Source organism: Dermacentor silvarum, chromosome 1 (assembly GCF_013339745.2).
Source record: "Dermacentor silvarum isolate Dsil-2018 chromosome 1, BIME_Dsil_1.4, whole genome shotgun sequence".
NCBI lineage: Eukaryota > Metazoa > Arthropoda > Arachnida > Ixodida > Ixodidae > Dermacentor > Dermacentor silvarum.
In genome coordinates, this window is record NC_051154.1 from 163,213,146 (window position 1) to 163,232,618 (window position 19,473).

General features: G+C 46.3%; 1 protein-coding gene across 3 annotated transcripts in view; it reads right to left on the bottom strand.

The window, feature by feature from the left end:
- LOC119436329 (uncharacterized) overlaps nucleotides 1–19,473 on the bottom strand; it is an 89,837-nt gene that overhangs the window by 68,012 nt on the left and 2,352 nt on the right. For all 3 annotated transcript variants that reach the window (XM_049657068.1, XM_037703154.2, XM_037703153.2), the window contains exons 2-5: nucleotides 16,556–16,679; nucleotides 15,668–15,701; nucleotides 12,226–12,290; nucleotides 1,472–1,517 (exon numbers count right to left, since the gene is read on the bottom strand). In XM_049657068.1, coding sequence (XP_049513025.1) covers nucleotides 1,472–1,517; nucleotides 12,226–12,290; nucleotides 15,668–15,701; nucleotides 16,556–16,679 — 269 coding nt within the window. The remainder of the gene's footprint in view (nucleotides 1–1,471; nucleotides 1,518–12,225; nucleotides 12,291–15,667; nucleotides 15,702–16,555; nucleotides 16,680–19,473) is intronic.

Here is a 19,473-nt window from a genome sequence, read left to right on the forward strand (position 1 = left end):
AACGGCGGAAACAATGTCCATTGGTCGAACAAGAACCTACGACTTCTGGTTTGTCTGCTAGCAGGTACGCGCGCTCCATGCGCGTCCTCGCCGTGTTGCTCGCTTGTGCGCGCTTGCGCATAGGTAATTACAGCCCGCAACGCAAGTGCCAAATCGCTCGTGTTCCAACACAGTCATGCTTAGCGGTCTCATTAGCTGCGCGAACAGAGTGCGACAGTGTTGGCCTTTCCAGACGTGCGCGTAACACAGGGTCTATAGCGGCACGCGCTTCGCATAACACGCTCCGGCACCGCAGCAACAGCGGGTAGCCGAGAAGCGCCGAGTTCACGTCCACGTTACCGGCACACTAACTCGCCGCACGCCGTTTGCCATTCGCGGGCCGCCGTTCGACAGCGGTTTTGCTCGTGAGCGACGAGATTTCCTTGCCGTACGTAGAGAGGATGAGACCGGGACTCATTTGTGCGGCAGCCTCACCGCCGCTGATCGCACGACGGTGCCGATATTGTCGCTCGGCCTTTTCCGGTTCACTTCAAAGCTAAAGCGGACGGCGCTTCGAAATGAATTACGAACGCTTACAAGCCACAATATTTTATTATCGTTGTTATCGCTCTTCGTAATAATTGTACACAAAGAAGAAAAATACGCTGATATTAGCGGCGCCGTCGGCTACGATGCGAGCACAGCCGAGCCGGTAGTCTCCCGTCGGTAGCCTTTATTTGTTGGTCTTTATGTTGGTAGCCTTTATTAGTTGGTCTTTATTTTATGGCCGTGCACTTGGCTGCAGCCGATGTTTTCGTTGCCGGTGGAAGAGGCGCGCAGCCTCGCGGTCGTCGATTGGCCCGTTGATCGTGCAGGGGGCGGGGCGCCGGCCGAACTGTCGTCTACTTTGGACACCTCTCGCACGCGGCAGACTGGAGGCTGTATCGTCGTCCACATATGTGCCGCTAGCATGGCTAGCGTCGACGCGCCTTAAACGGAAGTAGGCAGTGTTTTGAGAAGCGCGTTGGCGATGACGTATGTCACGTGACATTTGGAGCAGCAATTGGCGAGGAGGAGAGACCAGCCGTAGCGAAGGAAAGAGCGAAACGAGCGAGGGCTGTTTTTCGTTCATCAAACACGTGTAACTCCGCTATTACGGCACCATTTCGAAAAATTCTCGCGGCTAAGTGTTCGTTGTAGACTTGTGCACAACTGCAACACCACAAATAAATTTCGACCTCTGGGTGGTTTAGGGGCCCTTTAACATACCGCGGCCCTAATTTTGACCTTTCTCGCTAAATTATTACAGTTTGTTGTAACAAGCACAGGCTGTATTAGAAGCGTTATTTACTAATGCACATAAACTTATTTTTCTCTTTAGTGTTCCTTTAGCAATGCTCAAAGGCCTGAATCATTCATAAAATTTTCTCTCGTGGCAAAGCTAGTAAATAAAAATGTTAATTAGACCAAAAAGCTTTTCCAAGCCACTCACATATTCCAGTGCCGAGTCATAGCCGCCACTAACAGTCTGCTCCATCCTAGAACGACAACAGAAGAAAATGTGCATGAGACTAGACAAAATAAAGGAAAACTTTTCGACTACGTCAGAAGAGTACTGCAACATGCCAGTCTTGCATTTGTCTGAAATATTAACTTGAAGCCGTCTCACCATCAAACATAAACATACTACTACATTATGATGGCATCTAAACAGCAGAAGGGGACACAAACATATTTACGACAAACACCAACTTCAAAATAAAGTTTAGCAAAACTTCTTTGGTGCTGCGATTCCATGGTAGAATAGGTGAAAAAAATGTCTGTGTGTTCGTTGCTTATGTATAATTTTTGTACCGATAATACCATGGAACTCAGATTTACTTAAAGGAATGCTACTGACATATTTTTGAAGTTGAAGAAACTCCACCACTCACTTCTTGAACATAAAAGGACGACATTTAGCAAATATGAAGGTTGGGTAATATAAGATATTGTTACGTAGAAAGACGCAGACGAAAAGCTATATACAAGTATATTTACAAGCAAATACGCCACACTTGGCCAAGAGGCAACAGCCCACACTAGCCTCTAATCACCGTCGTCGTCTTCACACTGCTCACCTCTTTGTCATCGCAAATACTGTTTCGTAGCATTACCCCCAGCGGCAAAAGCGCCGTCCCGGAGCGACTAAAGGCTGGACTCGAAAGCAGTGTTGTAGGCCTTGAGCCTACTGACGTGCACGACATCACTAGATGCCAGAGTAGATGGCGAGGTCGAACTGACCGGAGCAATTTCGTACGTCACAGGCGTCACCTGGTGCAGCACGCGGTAGGGCCCTGTGTCTCGCAAAAGGAGCTTCTCTGAAAGTCCGACGTGACGAGAGGGCGACCACAGGAGCACGAGCGCACCAGGCAAAAACTGTACGTCACGGTGGCGGGCGTTGTACAGACGCTGCTGAGTGGTTAGCGAGGCCGTCAGTCGAGTATGGGCAAGCTGGCGTGCATGGTCGGCGAGGGCAATGGCGTCGCGCGCATACTCGATTGTTGGTATCGCAGCAGGAGGAAGTGCTGTATCAAGGGGCAAGGTCGGTTCGCGACGGTACAGTAGATATAATGAAGAAAATTCGGCGGTGTCGTGCCGGGAAGAATTATACACAAATGTGACGTAAGGAAGGGCAATGTCCCAGTCGTGGTGGTCCTTGGAAACGTACATGGACAGCATATCTGTAAGGGTACGGTTTAACCGCTCCATCAGACCATTGGTTTGAGGATGGTATAAGGTAGTCAGCTTGTGTTGAGTGGAGCAGGAACGAACAATGTCAGCGATAACTTTCGACAGGAAGTTACGACCACGGTCAGTAAGCAGCTGTCGCGGGGCGCCATGAAGCAAGATAATGTCACGCTAGAGAAAGTCCGCGACGTCAGTGGCGCAACTGGTAGGGAGAGCCCGCGTGATAGCGTATTGGGTGGCGTAATCAGTTGCGACAGCTACCCATTTGTTTCAAGAGGATGACATGAGAAAGGGGCCGAGGAGGTCTAATCCAACAAGAAAGAACGGTTCCGCAGGGATCGGCTGGAGATGACCAGCAGGTAGCACCTGAGGTGTTTTCCGACGCTGGCAGGGATCACAGGCAGCAACATAGCGTCGGACGGAGCGAGCGAGACCAGGCCAATAGAAGCGGCGGTGGACGCGGTCGTACGTGCGGGTTACCCCAAGATGTCCTGCAGTGGGTGCGTCATGCATCTCAAAGAGCACAGTCTGTCGTAGATGTTTTGGCACGACAAGAAGATCAGATCCATCAGGGAGGAAGTTCTTTCGGTACAGAATGCTGCCCTAGAGGACATATCAGCGAACGGAGGCGTCGGTAGGTGTAGAGCGCAGACGCTCGATGAGTGCTCACAGCGATAGGTCCCGGTACTGCTCAACGGCGATGTTAGCGACATCAGACGCAGAGAAAATGCCGTTGGCGGTACTACTCTCAGCGTCGTCAGGCTCATCTACCGGATAGCGAGACAGGCAGTCAGCGTCCTTGTGTAGTCGGCCAGATTTGTAGGTGACAAAATACGAATATTCTTGGAGGCGTCAGTGACAACAGAAAAGGGTCGGCCATATAAGTATGGGCAGAACTTCGCAACCGCCCAAACTAGGGCCAGACACTCACGCTCAGTGATGGAATAGTTGCGCTCCAAGGATTAGAGGAGCCTGCTGGCGTAAGCGATAACACGGTCATTGCTGCGCTGGCGTTGTACCAGTACTGCACCAATTCCGTGGCCGCTGGCGTCAGTACGAACTTAGGTAGGCGCAGAAGGATTGAAATGGGCCAGAACGGGTGGCGTTGTGAGAAGGTCGATTAGATGCGAGAACACAGAGGCCTCGTTATCGCTCCACTGGAAAGGGGCGTCTTTTTTCAAAAGCTCGGTTAGTGGTCCTGCTATGGGTGCGAAATTGTTCACGACACGACAGAAGTACGAACAAAGGCCGATGAAGCTGCGCACATCCTTGACAGACTTCGGAACAGGGAAGTGCGTAACAGCATGGATCTTGCCTGGGTCTGGTCACACTCCGTTCGCATCAACGAGATGTCCAAGGACCATAATCTGGCGATGGCCGAATTGGCACTTCGATGCGTTGAGTTGCAGACCGGCTTGATGAAAAACGTCCAGGACTGCTGAGAGGCGCTCGAGGTGCGTAGCGAACGTTGGGGAGACGACTATAACGTCGTCTAAGTAGCACAGGCACGTGGCCCATTTGAAACCATGAAGAAGGGAGTCCATCATGCATTCAAAAGTGGCAGGAGCATTACATAGACCAAACGGCATCACTTTGAATTGATAAAGAGCGTCGGGTGTTACAAAAGCAGTCTTCTCGCGGTCTAGATCGTCCACGGCAATCTGCCAGTAGCCGGAGCGAAGGTCAATAGAGGAGAAATAGCGAGCACCATGGAGGCAGTCAAGGGCGTCATCAATCCAAGGTAGGGGATACACGTCCTTTTTGGTAACCCTGTTAAGGTGCCGATAATTCACGCAAAAGCACCATGCGCCATCCTTCTTTTTTACCAATACAACAGGTGACGCCCATGGACTACACGACGGTTCAATAATGTTCTTGGCAAGCATTTTGCGAACTTCTGTGTGAATAACTTGACGCTCAGCCGGTGAAACTCAATACGGGCAGCAATGAATAGGAGGGGCATCGCCGGTATTAATGCGATGTTTAACAGCTGTTGTTTGGGCCAAAGGACGATTGTTAAAGTAAAAAATATCGTGGTGGGAAAACATAACACGGTAGAGCTCACGAGCGTGCTCGGACGGCATGTCGGGCGCAATCATTTTCTGGAAGTTGGCGATGGTACAAGTTGCCGATTGCGGTGGTAGAGGAGGATCGGCTGAATTGTCATCTACTGCAATAGATGCTACTGAGTGATCCTCGAATGAGCAAAGCTGGGCCAGAGACATCCCGCGTGGCAGCCCTTGTGTCAAGCCAAAATTGACCACTGGCAGGCAGACGCAATTCACCATAATAGATAAAACTGTATGAGGTACTGTGATTCTGTGTGTAAGAAGAACGTCTTGCATGGGAGCCGCGATGTAGTGACCATCGGGCACTGGTGGGGATGACACTAAGTCAACGTAAGTCGGTGCCGAAGGTGGCAAGCGAATGAAGTCGACAGAACTGAGGCGACTGGGATGTGGTTCAGCGGGATCCAGAACAGGCAGGTCAAGGCGGAGAGTGCTGGTGGAACAGTCGATGAGAGCAGAATGCGCGGAGAGGAAGTCCAAGCCGAGAATGATGTCGTGGGGACAGTGGGCGATGACTGTGAATAGAACGATAGTGGAGCGATCGGCGAAGCAGATGCAGGCGGCACACATACCAATTACGGGGGCTGTTCCGCCATCGTCGACACGGACAAAAGGCGCGTGGCGGGTGTGACTATTTTCTTCAGCTGGTTACGAAGGTCAGCGCTCATTACTGATAAATGCGCCCCAGTGTCTATAAGAGCAGACACAGAAACACCGTCGACTTGCACGTCAAGAAGGTTCAGATGAGTGGGCAATGTCAGTAGAGGATTTGGCGGCGTAGGGAGCAATGCAGCGTCACCTCGAGGAACTGCATCATCTAGTTTTCCAGCTGGGAGGGGCGTCCGAAGGGAGTCGGCGAATAGGAGCGACGGGGCTGGGGAGATTGAGATTGTCATCGTTGGGGCGAAGGCGAACGAGAATAGGGGCGGTTTGGCGCAGGAGAATCAGTGGCGGCATTATCGGAGTGTGCGGCATAGGGACGAGAAGGGCCACCTGGGCCAGAGTAGGCAATATAAGTAGACCGGGTCAGGGAACTCCAGCGACTGCGACAGTGGCGAGAAATGTGCCCGATTCGACGGCAGTGAAAACAAATGGGTTTGTCGTCAGCGGTGCGCCATTCAGATTGGTTGCGGAAATGGGGTGGGTAATAATATGCGGGAGGGGGCGGAATCGAAAAAGCCGGGTAGGTATCAGGGCGATGAGCCGAGCAGACGGTGTGAAGACCCATGTTTGCGAACTCCTGGCGGACAACTGCCTGGATCAGGGAAACCGTGACTGTAGGTGCTTTGGAGGAGCAGGAGTCGAAGGCAGCCGGATAGGCAGCCTCAATCTCACGCCGGACGATCCGGGTAACATCGCCAGTGTTGTTGGGACGAGGAGTGTCGGCACAGGAGGATGTCGCTGGAGTGTTGGGCAGACGGGCAAACTGCTGGTCGATACGTCGGCTTTTAGCGAGTTCCAGGCAGTGGCACTCTTTTATAACTGCATCCACCATTGCCACATTATTGAAAACGAGCAAGTTGAAGGCGTCATCAGCAATGCCTTTGAGGATGTGGGAAACCTTGTCTGGCTCAGTCATGTGTGCGTCAACTTTGCGACACAGAGCCAAGACGTCCTGAATGTACGTGACGTAGAGCTCTGTTGACATCTGCACACGGCCGGATAACGCCTTCTGCGCGGCAAGTTGGTGACCGTAGGGGTTATCGAACAAGTCTCGGAGCTTTTGCTTAAGCGAACCCCAACTGGTGAGCTCATCTTCGTGTGTCTGAAACCAAACTCGAGGTGTGCCACCGAGGTAAAAGACTACGCTGGCGAGCATGATAGCAGGGTCCCACCGGTTATTGCAGCTGACGTGTTCGTACAGGCTGATCCAGTCCTCGACATCTTCGCCATCTTTGCCCAAGAATACGCCGGGATCACGGGGAGCGGGGAGAGCGATGTAGGTCATCAAAGTGGCAGCAGGTGTCAGAGCCGGCTGAATCGAGCTGTCGTCACCGGGAGCCATGACGGAAGGCTCGACGTACCGTCCACTGTGAAGCTCAGTGATAAAGTAGAGGGAACGTCCACCTCCACCAGATATGTTACGTAGGAAGACACAGACAAAACGCTATATACAAGTATATTTACAAGCAAATACGCCGCACTTGGCCAACAGGCAACAGCTCGTGCTAGCCTCTAACCGTCGTCTCGTCTTCACACTGCTCGCCTCTTCGTCATCGCAAATACTGTTCCGTAGCAATATTAAAGTGAAGCTTTCTTTGTCTCTTCCTTAGGCTTTTCCACTGCTGCTGCTGTCTTGCACGCCGTGATGGGGGTGGTTCAGAGTGTGTACAGTCAACGACCAATTTTACAGATGTCCAATTTTTCGGCCATGCTTGACAATTCAGATGTCTTCGCGGCACCGCCACGTAACCCATAGAGTCAATGTATCCCAAGCAACAACGGATATCCTTGGGACGTCCGCCACAAGTTCGAACGTCTATCCATCTAAATGCCTATCACGAACGTCCATAGGACGAACAAGAAATGTCCATATCACGTTTTGAATGTCCCCTGGCTGTACAAAAATTAGCGTGCCTAGGACATAAGTTAGGACACAGATCAATCTCCTCACATGAAAAAAATATAGTTGGAAATTCTAAAGGTTCGTAATTCATTTTACATTTTCATGTTTCTGCACTCCATTGAACACATAACCTGAGTTATTTTTGCAAGGCAAAATGAGTAGCTCACACATCCTTGCCACTTAAGACGACAGTTATGCAGATTTTAATATTTGGGCAAACCTACTGTAGCATGAAGCGTAACAGATCTCAAAGGCTATGCTTTCACTAGCTGCATGAACAACTACAGAAGCAAAAAAAGCCTCGAGCGACCAGTCGCGCGGCAATTCTGTGTGTATTTGCGGGCTCCTTTCACGCTCAGAAAAACACTTTTATGTAGCACGTACTGAGCAACAGAAAGCTGTATCGGGAGTTTTAGGGGCGAAGCTCCTTAGGGTGTGGGTCGTTCCCTCCTCTGTAGTAGTAGTAGTATTAGTAGTATGTAGCCACCTCTAGTTTTTGAATTGCTCAATAGATGGCGTAAGTGGTAGCCACCTGTAGTTTTATGAAGTGTTCACCAGATGGCGTAAGTCCGTAGCTCTGGTTGGCATGGAGACCGCTATGTATGTATGTATACGCATATATAGATATATATGTATATGTATAGTATAACCGGAAGCCGACTTCCGCTTCCGTTTCCACTTCCGGTTCCGCTTTCGGTTCCGCTTCTGTTTCCACTTCCGGTTCCGGAAGCCAGCTTTCGGCTTCCGGAGAACGCTTCCGGCATTTTTCTCTCTTGTCCGTAGCTAGGTGCGCTGCGGTGCACAAGGGTGTTCCTTCCCGACGCGCATTCTCTTTCTCTCTCGTTCCCGACGCGCGCTCTCTTTATCTCTCGTCCGTAGCTGTGGTTTACCCGAATGATCCCCCGGTGCTTCGCCCACTCATCATCATTCACTTTCTGGATATGCTGTGATTTTTTTTCATGTTGCTCTACAATTTTTTCATTGACACTTTGATAATTATGACAGTGCTTCTCAAGTTAGCTAATTAATTACAATAAGCTAATTAAATATCAGTAACGAAAAAATTACTGGCGGCTACTCCACTGTACTGGAAACAATACGCACTAAGTTTGCTTCGCGTAGCGCCGTTCCTCCTTTTTTAAATCGTGCTGCGTGATAGCTGGGACACCCTTCCCACCTATAATAAAGATATTTCAACAAAACTATTTATATTTGCATTGATGTGTCGAAAAGCTTTGGCAAAGCATGCTGTTCGACTACAGTGTCCTGCAGTGATCCAATGCAATCCAAGTTATAGCCATTGTTCCTTTATTTTAATGGCGGTAAAGTGCTGGTGCAGTGCCGGTTCGTTTGCCATCTTCACAGCCTGCCCGAAGTCACCTGCTCAGCTATTGAGGTATGACAGATACATCTATCCCTATTTGAGCCATTGGAGTATCGGACCGTTGAGGGAAAAGTGAGGGAGTTCCATTGGAGTATCGGAAAGTGAGGGAAAAGCCATACACGCGAAAGAAAGATCTCGCGTCGGCAGCCAGCAAGCAGTCAATAGCCGGAAAAATCACAAGTCGAGAATGGTGCAGTGGTGCATGTATGCCACACACATACGTTAACATGTGTTGTCCTATCCGTGCAAACGTTTGTGTGCCTTTGGATGTTTGCCACTGTACAGAGGCAGCATCCAAAGTTAATGCCGATGATTGTAGCATGACACAAACCCCGACCTCGGGCTCAGCAGCAAAATGCTGCAGCCACTCACTAGCGCAACGGGTATTAAAGGTCCTCATAGCATTAAATTTAACGTATTTTTGGTGGTAAAAATCATTTACCATTCTGCGGTTAAGTGAAATTACTGGCTACGCTGTTATTAAATTCATTTGTGGTGGAAATTTCCACATCTAATTATGCATACGCGTAATGGCTGTCTCAATATATAGTTCATCTAGCCAAAGCTCTAAAAGTTCGCAATTACAAGAGTTATGCACTTGATTTCTTTCTTACTAAGCTTCTGAGTGAAAAAAATGCTCCTTGTATGCATAATAATAAATTTTAATTGTAATTACTGTTAAACAATACATAAATTCATCAAACTAACAGAAATGGCAGTGCTTTCTGTGTTAAAGCTTTCCATCCCAATGAGTTCGCAGGTGCGTCACATTTTACGCTTTTTATATCCTTGAAAATGCATTTTATTTCTGACATGTTGTACATAATTGTGTTTGAATGATATCGCACATTATTATGTGTAGAATGTTGTTTATGTCTGTGTTAAGTAATCTTCTTTGTTCAGTGCAAAACGAGACAAACGATGGCAAAGAAGGTGGGGACGAAGACAGTGCTTGTCTTCGTCCCACCTTTTTTGCCGTTCTTTGTCTAGCCCATTCTCATACCTTAGTGAATTAGGTAAGCCTTGATGATAACACTTCCATTGTGGTTTCTGCCATGCATATTCTTGCTTGCGAGTTTTTTTTTTTCTTTATTTTAAAGCATGATGATGTGTGGTGTTATATAGCGCAAGGGCCAGGGTATGGCCAAAGAGCGCAATGACAAATGGTAATGTTATCGATGAATTGTGGATGGCGCAGACAATGAATTCCTAATGGTATATGTGACACGACTGTAAAAGGGCCTTAAAACTGTTGCTGTAAAAGATATAGATACGAAAATAATGGCACTGACGAATTATAGAATTCGGCTATGGCAGTTTGGTTTCATTAAAAACATATGACGCAACAAAACATAACAGTTGCACTATGTGGGTTCTTAGTGTCTCACAGGAGACCAACCACCGCGGGTTCGAGCTTAGCGAGCCACAGGGCTGCATCAGCCGTCGCGTCCAGCACCGTTGCGCTTGAGCTCAGGCCTCAAGGGGCTACCGAGCGACGCACACAAAAAACACAGTAATGTCCTGAGATAACGGAAACCGTTTATTGAATCCGTCGGCACCAGCACTGCACAAATGCCCACGCGGCTGGGAGCCAAAGGGGTCCCGTCCTGCACCAAGGGCAAAAATACAGAAACGGGCGCCTATAGCACGTCGCAGCGAGAGCACAGGCTCAAGCTGGGAGACACCGCTAGGAAAAGTCCCGGCGGCTATGCTACTTGCTCTAGCGATAACCAATGGGTCAACTCACAAGAGCTCGGGCAATCTCCTTCGGCTTTGGCTTTCGGCAACTGCAGCTCGGCGTGGTATGATCTCGCGCGAGCACTAGGCACCGCCCGTCGGCTTAGCGTCAGGAAAGGATCAGCACAAAGTACGTGCTCCCCACACGGGCAAAGGCACCGTGCACGAGCTCAAGTCGTAGTCACAAAGGTGTCGGCTGACGAGAGGAAAGCATGTACGTACCCTGCGTCGGTCCCAGAAATAAGAGAGCCACGCACAGTCACTCGCAGCCGACGTGGCCGCGTAGTGACGTCAGCGCGCCGCTCTCACCGCAAACCACTGCGTGTGGAGCGCCACCGCTGGAAACGGTTGGGAGCGGACGGGGATAGGCGAGGGATGGCAGAACAGGTGAAGCCCGCGCAATGGCGCCGGCGCCCCCCTCAATCCCCACAACTATCATGTGCTAAATATTACCTGGCCAAATGATTTCCAGGACATTTGTTTCGGCTTAAAAGTTCAAAACAGTCTTCAAGTTAAAAAGCAGTTCATTACTCAGAAAAAAATGATGGATGCAGAGGGGTGTGTTCGCGATATGCGGAAGCGAAAAACTTTTTCCTCTCCGCTTTTATAGCAGGGCACTGGAGAAGAACATGAATAACTGTTAGAGTATTGCCACACTTACTACATGCCGGAGGAATGCTTCCCATCAAGAGGTAAGAGTGAGTGCCTTAAGTGTGTCCTATTCTCAATCTGCAAGCAATCCCTTCCTTGTATTCTTGTTTTCTCCCATATCTAGTACCTTAGCTTAGGTTTGATCAGGTGTAGTTTATTGCATACCTGGGTATCCCACTGTTTCTGCCACGGCTTCTGCAATGTATGGTGTAAGTATGGTTTAATGTCTGTGGATGGAATGGGTATGTTTGCGTCGGCGTCGCTAAATGCTACTGAGGTAGCATTCTCATCAGCAGCTTCATTGCCTTTATGCCACTGTGGCCAGGTACCCAGCGTAGGACGATGACTTGTTTACCCGTATAAGCTGAGCACAGCAATGCATACAGTTGGTTAAAAACTGTGTTCTTATGTTTTTGTACTCATTAGGGCTCGGACTACACTCAATGAGTCCATGAACACAATAGCCCTTGTGAGATTCATTTGCTTTACGTGTTTAACTGCAGAGAGTCGCGTATGATTCCGCCATAAAAATACTTGTATTTCTTTTTAGCATTGCAGGTAGACTACACCTACTCTACAGTTATCTAACAGAAAACTCGAGGTGCGTTGAGCGTAAGCAATTGCATCACAGGATGCGCAAAATCACAAAAGAAATATGAGGTATAGAATCATCACTTTAATAAATGAGGGCGTGCAAGGTCACCCTTGATGCACATGCATGTAGCTGTCGAGACTTTACTATCATCACAATATAAGTATATGTTATTGCATACTTAGGCAGGTAGCAGTGCTGAAATCTGGCCTAGCTTTTTTTTTTTTCTCGGCGGCAGCAGCTGCATTTCGATGAGGGCAAAATGCAAAAACAACCGTGTACTGTGCACTAGGTGCACATTAAAGATCCGCAGGTGGTTAAAATTAATCTGGAGTCCACAATGGCGTGCCTCATAAGCATATCACGGTTTTGGGACGTAAAATCCAGGAATTTGATTTTGATTTTTTTTTCTATACCACTGCATACTGAAAAATATTAGTAAAGGATACACGCATAAAAGATGCACCTCAAGAGGTGTTTGGTGTTTGGAGGAAGGAAATGGCTTGTTAAGTCTTACCTTGGACTCTCAATGCTCGAAGAATGCAGAGAAATATCAACCTCTGGAGACTGCAGGTCTGCTGACTGCAACGCATTTAAAAAACAACAATTATACTGTGATTCAACTATTACTCATACTATAGAATCCTGCATTGTGTTACTGCCAGAATCCCTAATCAGCCACGTCAAATACTGGGGTCTATTAGAGGCACAAATCGACAGATGACAAAGTTTCAATATGTGTAGGCATGGTTCCCAAATTTAGCACAAGGGCAACAAAGGGGCACCGGCTGCACTTGACAGTTATTCGTGCTTTTACATTGACAAGTATTACTGCAGAAGGGCTATGAACTGGGTTGTTGGTACATAATCTACATGAATACTTGGGGACAGGGCAAAAAAAGTAGGATACGACTAGACAACACAAGCACAGTTGTATAGTTTTGTCCCTTTTGTTTTTCTGATGTCGCCAACTAATCACTAAGACTAGTACTACTACTAATCGTCTGGGAAGGCCATGCACAGGTAGGACAAACATAGATTGAAAAGAATGTTACTTTTTAGTGCAATTAAATACTTTTTACTGTTTGTTTGCGCAAATGACTGATCTTGTGGTCAAAGTAAATTCAGCAGAAAGGTAAACATAACATGCTTGGTTGCAATAGCCATCAAACCATTTCAAAGCGAAAGCTAATAAAATCCCTGGATCCATCATGGCTCTACTCAGCAAAAATTTTTCCACAATGAGGAGTGCTACAAGGATGCTTTCTGTGTTTACATCCTCAATTGCACCTATTTAGCACCTATGCATACCCAAAACACCCTACAATGATATATATGCAAGAAAATGTAAAAGAAAAAGAGCAGAAATAAAAACAAAACCAGATTATTACTCATAAGAGTGCGAAATATGTGCTTTAAAATGTACACCCATTGACGCAGGGTGTTCATGTGCACCCTATAAGATGGGTGTTCTTCCACCAATTACCGTGTTTACTAATGCTGAAATTTGTTTTTGCAGCTCCAAGGGGTCTAAAGGGACACTAAAGGAAAATATTAAGTCAAGCTAGATTGAAAAATTAGGCTTCTGTAATACTGAAATTGTCAATCGTATCAGCACTGGCTGATTCACAGATGGCGGCAGAAAAGAAGACCTTGAGGGGATTACATCAACTTATCTGTTTTGGCGCGGGCGATTGAAATTGAAGAGCAGCAGCGAGACCTTCAGTGGTGACTATTCACAGAAATCTGTCAATCTATCTCAGCTTAACATTTTCTTTTAGCATCTCTTCAAAGACAGGTTTCAAGTGTAATGAACATATTTTTTTTCAATGCAAGATACAATCTGATAAAAGAAGCAGTTTGATAAAAAATTTTCTTTCAAGTGCTAAGCACTTTAGGGGCCCGGGCTGTCAGCGGTGTCCGTAGCGTGTGATCTGTTGTGATCACGCTCACAAACAAGTGCTCAAAACAGGGTCAAAACAAGTGCAGAACTGATCAAAACCGGTTCAAAATAAACTAACATGATTCAGAATCATTTAAACAGGAATAATCAAGCATTAAGCATATTAATTAGCAGAAACTCGTTAAAATCGGTTCTGAAACACCGAACTAGTACCAGCGCAGCACAAGAGAGGGCGTCATTACCCTACACCGGCGCATCACTGCTTCGCACTTCCCCAGGTTTCACGTTAGTGGAGCTGCATTATCGCTGGATTTGAAATACACAAGTGCAGGATTTGAGCAGAATTGGAGCTACATTAAGCACTAGATTTGAAAGATTTCAGCTGGACTGGAACTGCATTTGATTTGGGGCGCAGAATGATATCGAAGTTGTTCGGAAGTAGTGGCGGGAGCCGGCGACGCGGCCGGCGCATCTCTCGGGGCAAGCTCTTGGTGTTCCGTGGCATCGAATCCCGGCCACGGCGGCCGCATTTCGATGGGCGCGAAATGCAAAAACACCCGTGTACTTAGATTTAGGTGCACGTTAAAGAACCCCAGGTGGTCCAAATTTCTGGAGCCCCCATTACGGCATGCCTCATAATCAGATCGTGATTTTGGCACGTAAAACCCAATAATTTCATTTTTAAAATGTTTTTCCTGGCGTTAACTGCGGACGCGTCGCGCGTCGCTGCCGTTGGCACGGGAGGAGGTGAGTTTGCAATAGACTCGGCTATGGCATTGACAACCTTCAAAGGGAAACCAGCTGCCATAAGTTTTAGGAATAACTAGTTGGTATGATAAATACTCATATTGCAGGATACCTTGCATGTAAGTACATTTATTACTTTAGGGCTGTTTTCTTTCTTCAATAACCAACACCTAAGTTTTCAGATTGCTTTACTAGACAGACATAGCAATGAATCATGAATCACAATATGCACCAATGTTTCGTTTCTGGCCACTTACGGCCAACTCTAGCGCTATTATCAAAAGTTTTGCTGGACTTGGGCAGCGCAGAAGTTGCAAAGAAACATCCCGCAAGTTTCAGTACAAATTATATGTGCAAGTACCAATGTCAGAAGAGCTGCAACATGTCTGCTGTGTAGCACAGTGGATAGCGTCTGGCTTCCACATTTAAGTTCCCAGGTTCGAATCCACCTCTGTGTATATATATGGGAACATATTAACTATTTGTCGTTTAACAGAGCTCACATGGTAATGTAAAATAAAAACATTTGAAAGCACAACACACTTACGAACATTTTTATTAGAATTTTTTTCATTACGCTCCTAATTCAACCAAACACCCTTCCTTAACATGGAACCATAAAGCTAAGGGACAAACCTAACACACTTGCTGTCCAGTTTTTGACTGGCAAAGCCAGCTTACTACAGCTGATACTGGTAGTAGGTTCAGCTTTCCGACTAGTACACATTTTCCAGTTTTACAGTCGTGCCCTGGATGAGCAGTTAAGAACTCACATTTGTTTGAAAGTGGATAAGAGGACGAAGTGCAATGAGTGAATTTTGAACTCTAACACCAACTTAGTAAATTTGGTGAATGCACATCTACTTTAGACCCACTAGCCAACTATATTGCATGTTGCAATTTCACAACATTCATATCTAATTATGCAGTGTTTTCCAGGTTAATAAAATGTGCCACAACTTTAATGCCTTTTTTTTTTTTGCTTGAATATATGACATTTCAAAACTAATATAGAACTACTGCAAAAGGATGGATAGTTGGGCGAGTTGGTACGGTATAATATTCTTGGTTGAAATGCGAAAGAACACGAACGGTAATGCTTGTCCTGTCTTCTTCTGCCACCGTCCGTGTTCTTTCGCGCTTAAACCAAGAATAGAACTACTCAACCTCTCACTGGTTGCCAGTTTTCCTTGCAGTGACAATGACAGCAACCCATACTTGGTTCCCACAAACTTCATTGATGATTGCAACTAGGTGCACACATCCTCGTTAAAATGCATAATGATAAAAACAATCGAAACAGTCTCACCCGTGACTGGTCAAACTGGTGCAGGTCGTCAGTTCTGAAATGGAGAGAGAAAGGAATGAGCTGCCATACATACATTCGGGGAGAGGCAGGGGGGACATTAATCAGATTATCGAGTCATTTGCCAAGATATCTAATGCTATTAGTAACACAAACCACCTTCTGGAAACAGTGATGCCCTACTAAAGTGTACTAAAACAATTTTTCTTCGGGTGCTCCCCCTTGGTTCTCAATATCACCTTCAGTCACTAATTATGATCGACTGTCGATAAATGTATGGAATTTACATAATTTTATGCCAAGGAGCTGCAGACTCCATCAAGAGCAAGTCAAGGTGGTAGAATGACTCTTTCTGCACTTAATGAGTCACCATAATTACAGAGTGATTAAGCATCTAATTATTGTGCTCTCAGTAATGATACATTTCTTCAGAAAAAAAGAATTGAATCACTAGCACGAATTACTTGCACAAGTTAATTACTGGTTGCAAGCATTACTAGAAAACTTGCACAAGTTAATTACTGGTTGCAAGCATTACTAGAAAGAAAAAATTATTTCACAATTGCTACAGAAACGTCCCAGGTCACACCTCCTGTTAAACAATGTATAGTCCCTTCTTCAAAGCGATCTTCAGTAGCGATAGATTTCCCTCAGAAGTAAAATGATGGTATTTGAGGTAAGCAGAACGTTCAATTTACCCTAATCTTAATTTTTGACGTCTATTTCTTGCCGCAACTGCACAGAAATGGCAAAAATAAGTAGAGTCGACAAATGTGTACACCGTGACTGGATATACTGTGAATTAGAGCTCAATGTGCACAGTGATAAAAAGCCCGATACAGTTGAAGAGTGCAAGCGAAAACACAGTCCAGGAAAGTTAAGCAAGGTTACGTTTCTCCAATGGCATCTTGCAAAGCTCCCAGGAACTTGGTGAAGCCTTCGAGTACACAGTCAAAGCGTTGCAGTCGTGCAACTTTTCGCTCCAGGTTCTCCATATATTGCTTAAGTTTAGCTCCTGAAAATGCAGATAAACACAGCTTAAACACAGTGTCATTGTTTCCATACAACTCTTGCAAAACTAAGCACCATGTTTGCCAGCACGCAACTGGAGAATCCACAAAGCATTACTACTGGTATTATGATGTTAAAGGCAAACAGCAGTATGTAGCACAACAGCGCAGGAGGATATGTAGATTAAATGAAAGAATTCAGACACACACCATCAGGTGTGCCTAAACATGAACCACATTCAAATGGCGACATTGAAGGCAGGAATTACATTCACTATTCTTGTTTCAGGGCATATAGCATGAAGCAATTGCAACAGGGCAACACCAGGCAGGGACGAGCACTAACTTCCAACTGAAACTTGTCCTCATCTGGTGTTTTATTGTTAGTGCTTCGCAGTATGCCCACAACAAAACAATAGAATGCCAATTAACCCAATCAGCCACCCTTCTAAATTACATTTGTAAGTTATGTGCTGTGCATACGAAAGAAGAATGGGAACCGAGGGGCTCGATTTTATTAGTCATAACCACATAAAGCTAACAGACAACATAGCCAAGGAAAGCATCGGGGAAATTAAGTGTAGTTGAAATTGGAATGTAGAAAATAATGAAGAAAAGTGAACATTACGCATGCGTTGCACTACCAATTGTGCTATGGCGACGGCCATCAATTCGTCCACTCACTTGGGTATTTATGTTTACTAGATCTAGCCCCAGGAGTGTTAGCCAGCGTCACTCAGAACCATGGTGGGCAGATGTGGAACATCCTTTTTAGCCCGATGGCGTCACGATACACGTGAACTTTCACGTGTATCCGTACCTCGTGGCGGTTCCATGAAGGCAGATGGATGCAGAAACTGCTCTGGCAAAAGTGAATTTTGACTTGCACTCAAAGAGTTTGTGCTGTCGCCATTTTGTGCTGTGGAGCTGCTTTCTTCAGCAAAAACGTTGTTGCAAGGCATATTCAAACCTTGCTCTTCACTGAACTAATCCTTGTAGACTCCAGGCTGCAAATCATGGGAATCATTATCTTCCTGAAGGCAAGGCTGAGAACTACCATAACGGCACGTGCCTGAATAAGGGAACACGCCTACAGTGTGTGCACTTGTAGACAAATTGGTGTCCTTCTGACTTTCCAGATCAACGTCTTGTGGTTGCTTTTGGCATTCAGCATCAGCGAGTTGCACCTGGCTTCCCTCGAAAACCGTAGAAACTGCTTCCTTTCGAAGTCAATCAAAGGACTGTCTCTTCGTTTAGTAAGACATTCCCTTTATGTTCTCTGCAGTACTTATCAGAAATCAGGTGCTACTAGAAGTGTCATGCATATGTTTTGTCTTCTGCTTTAGGCAGTCACATACTTCTAGAAATTTTCTGTCCCCACTGCTACAGCAGCTGCGGATCAGTTGGTGCTGCGAAGAGAGAAAACTTCTCCCGCTCGTTACCATCACCAGATTTATTGCGGGGCACAAAACATTTCATAAATTACTGCTCTGTTGTTCCGCCTTTTCAAGCACGAGTATCAACATACCTTGTTCCATCGGGCATGATTAAGCATACTACGCGCATCGTAAACAAAGCACCGAACAAGAAAAGTATGTAGCACATAACCTTCACTTATTCGGACGTGAAAAACATGTATTTCTGCTGTGCCTTTTCGCACAACTTTATTTTTCATCTGTCTTCTCTAGGGACATGTACAAATGCTTCGCATACATGTAGAAAAAGCAGAAGCAGGTATTCATTTGTTTCTTTTATTTGTGCTCATACAATTTTGTGTTTGATCGCTATCAAATCGAGACAGCCGAGGGTGAGTTTCTAGCAGACGACAAGCTCGACGCGCGCCGACCCGCCAGCTCTGCGCCGCAGCCATTCTCAGCCACTATAGTACATGGGCATATGGAAGCAACCTGAGGAATGGCTTTCACACATCTTAGCAGATGGCGCTACCTAAGGAAAGTAGTTGGTCGGGCTTGGAAGAAGAGGAGAAAGCATGTGCAGACGCTAGGAAGTGGAGCAGAGGGAGAGAGCAAACAAGAGCCTGACGTCCACGTTTCACGATTTGTCCCGAGCGAATGCATTGCACGGTGGCAGAGTCAGCGCTCCTGTCTATCTTACTCTGTGGTTCAGGCTAAAGCTCTCCAATAATAACGCAACCAGATGCAGACTTTTTAATAAGTCTAAGGGCTGTTTGCCGAACATATATTGTGTGCACTGTTCTCAATAAATAAATGCAAAGTACGCAGATGAGCGACACTCCCCACTTGTTTACCTCGTAGACATGGCAAATTGCAAACTTGAATGTTATGCCAAGTGGCAGTAAGTATACTGAACCATGAGTGAACATCCTGCAATGCTAAATGGCCAGTTGCATTTGCTACAACTTGCAAGATGGACAAATTTATAAGCATGTTCATGCAGTGATGAGTATTGGCTTGCAATCTCCTTTGCGCGAGTGAACAAGGGAAGGCTGGGCTTGTCAGGAACACAACCATGATTAGAACAGAACCTTGCTTTCATTGTTTTTTTTTGTTTTTTGTTTTTTGATCATTTGTACACCAACTGCTTTTAGACTCACCTGCCCTGCAATCAACCAATGCCGTACCGATAGGAGGTCCCCCCCTGACAGTTTAGATGGAAATTCATGATGATGAGCAAAACGAGAACAGGATAAAAGTAGAAGCCAACGTTTCGACAAGTACACTTTTCTTCGACACTTGTCGAAAACGTTGGCTGCTGCTTTCATCTTGTTCTCGTTTTGCTCACCTGTATACTAAGAGCCTATGAATTTTTATGACGACA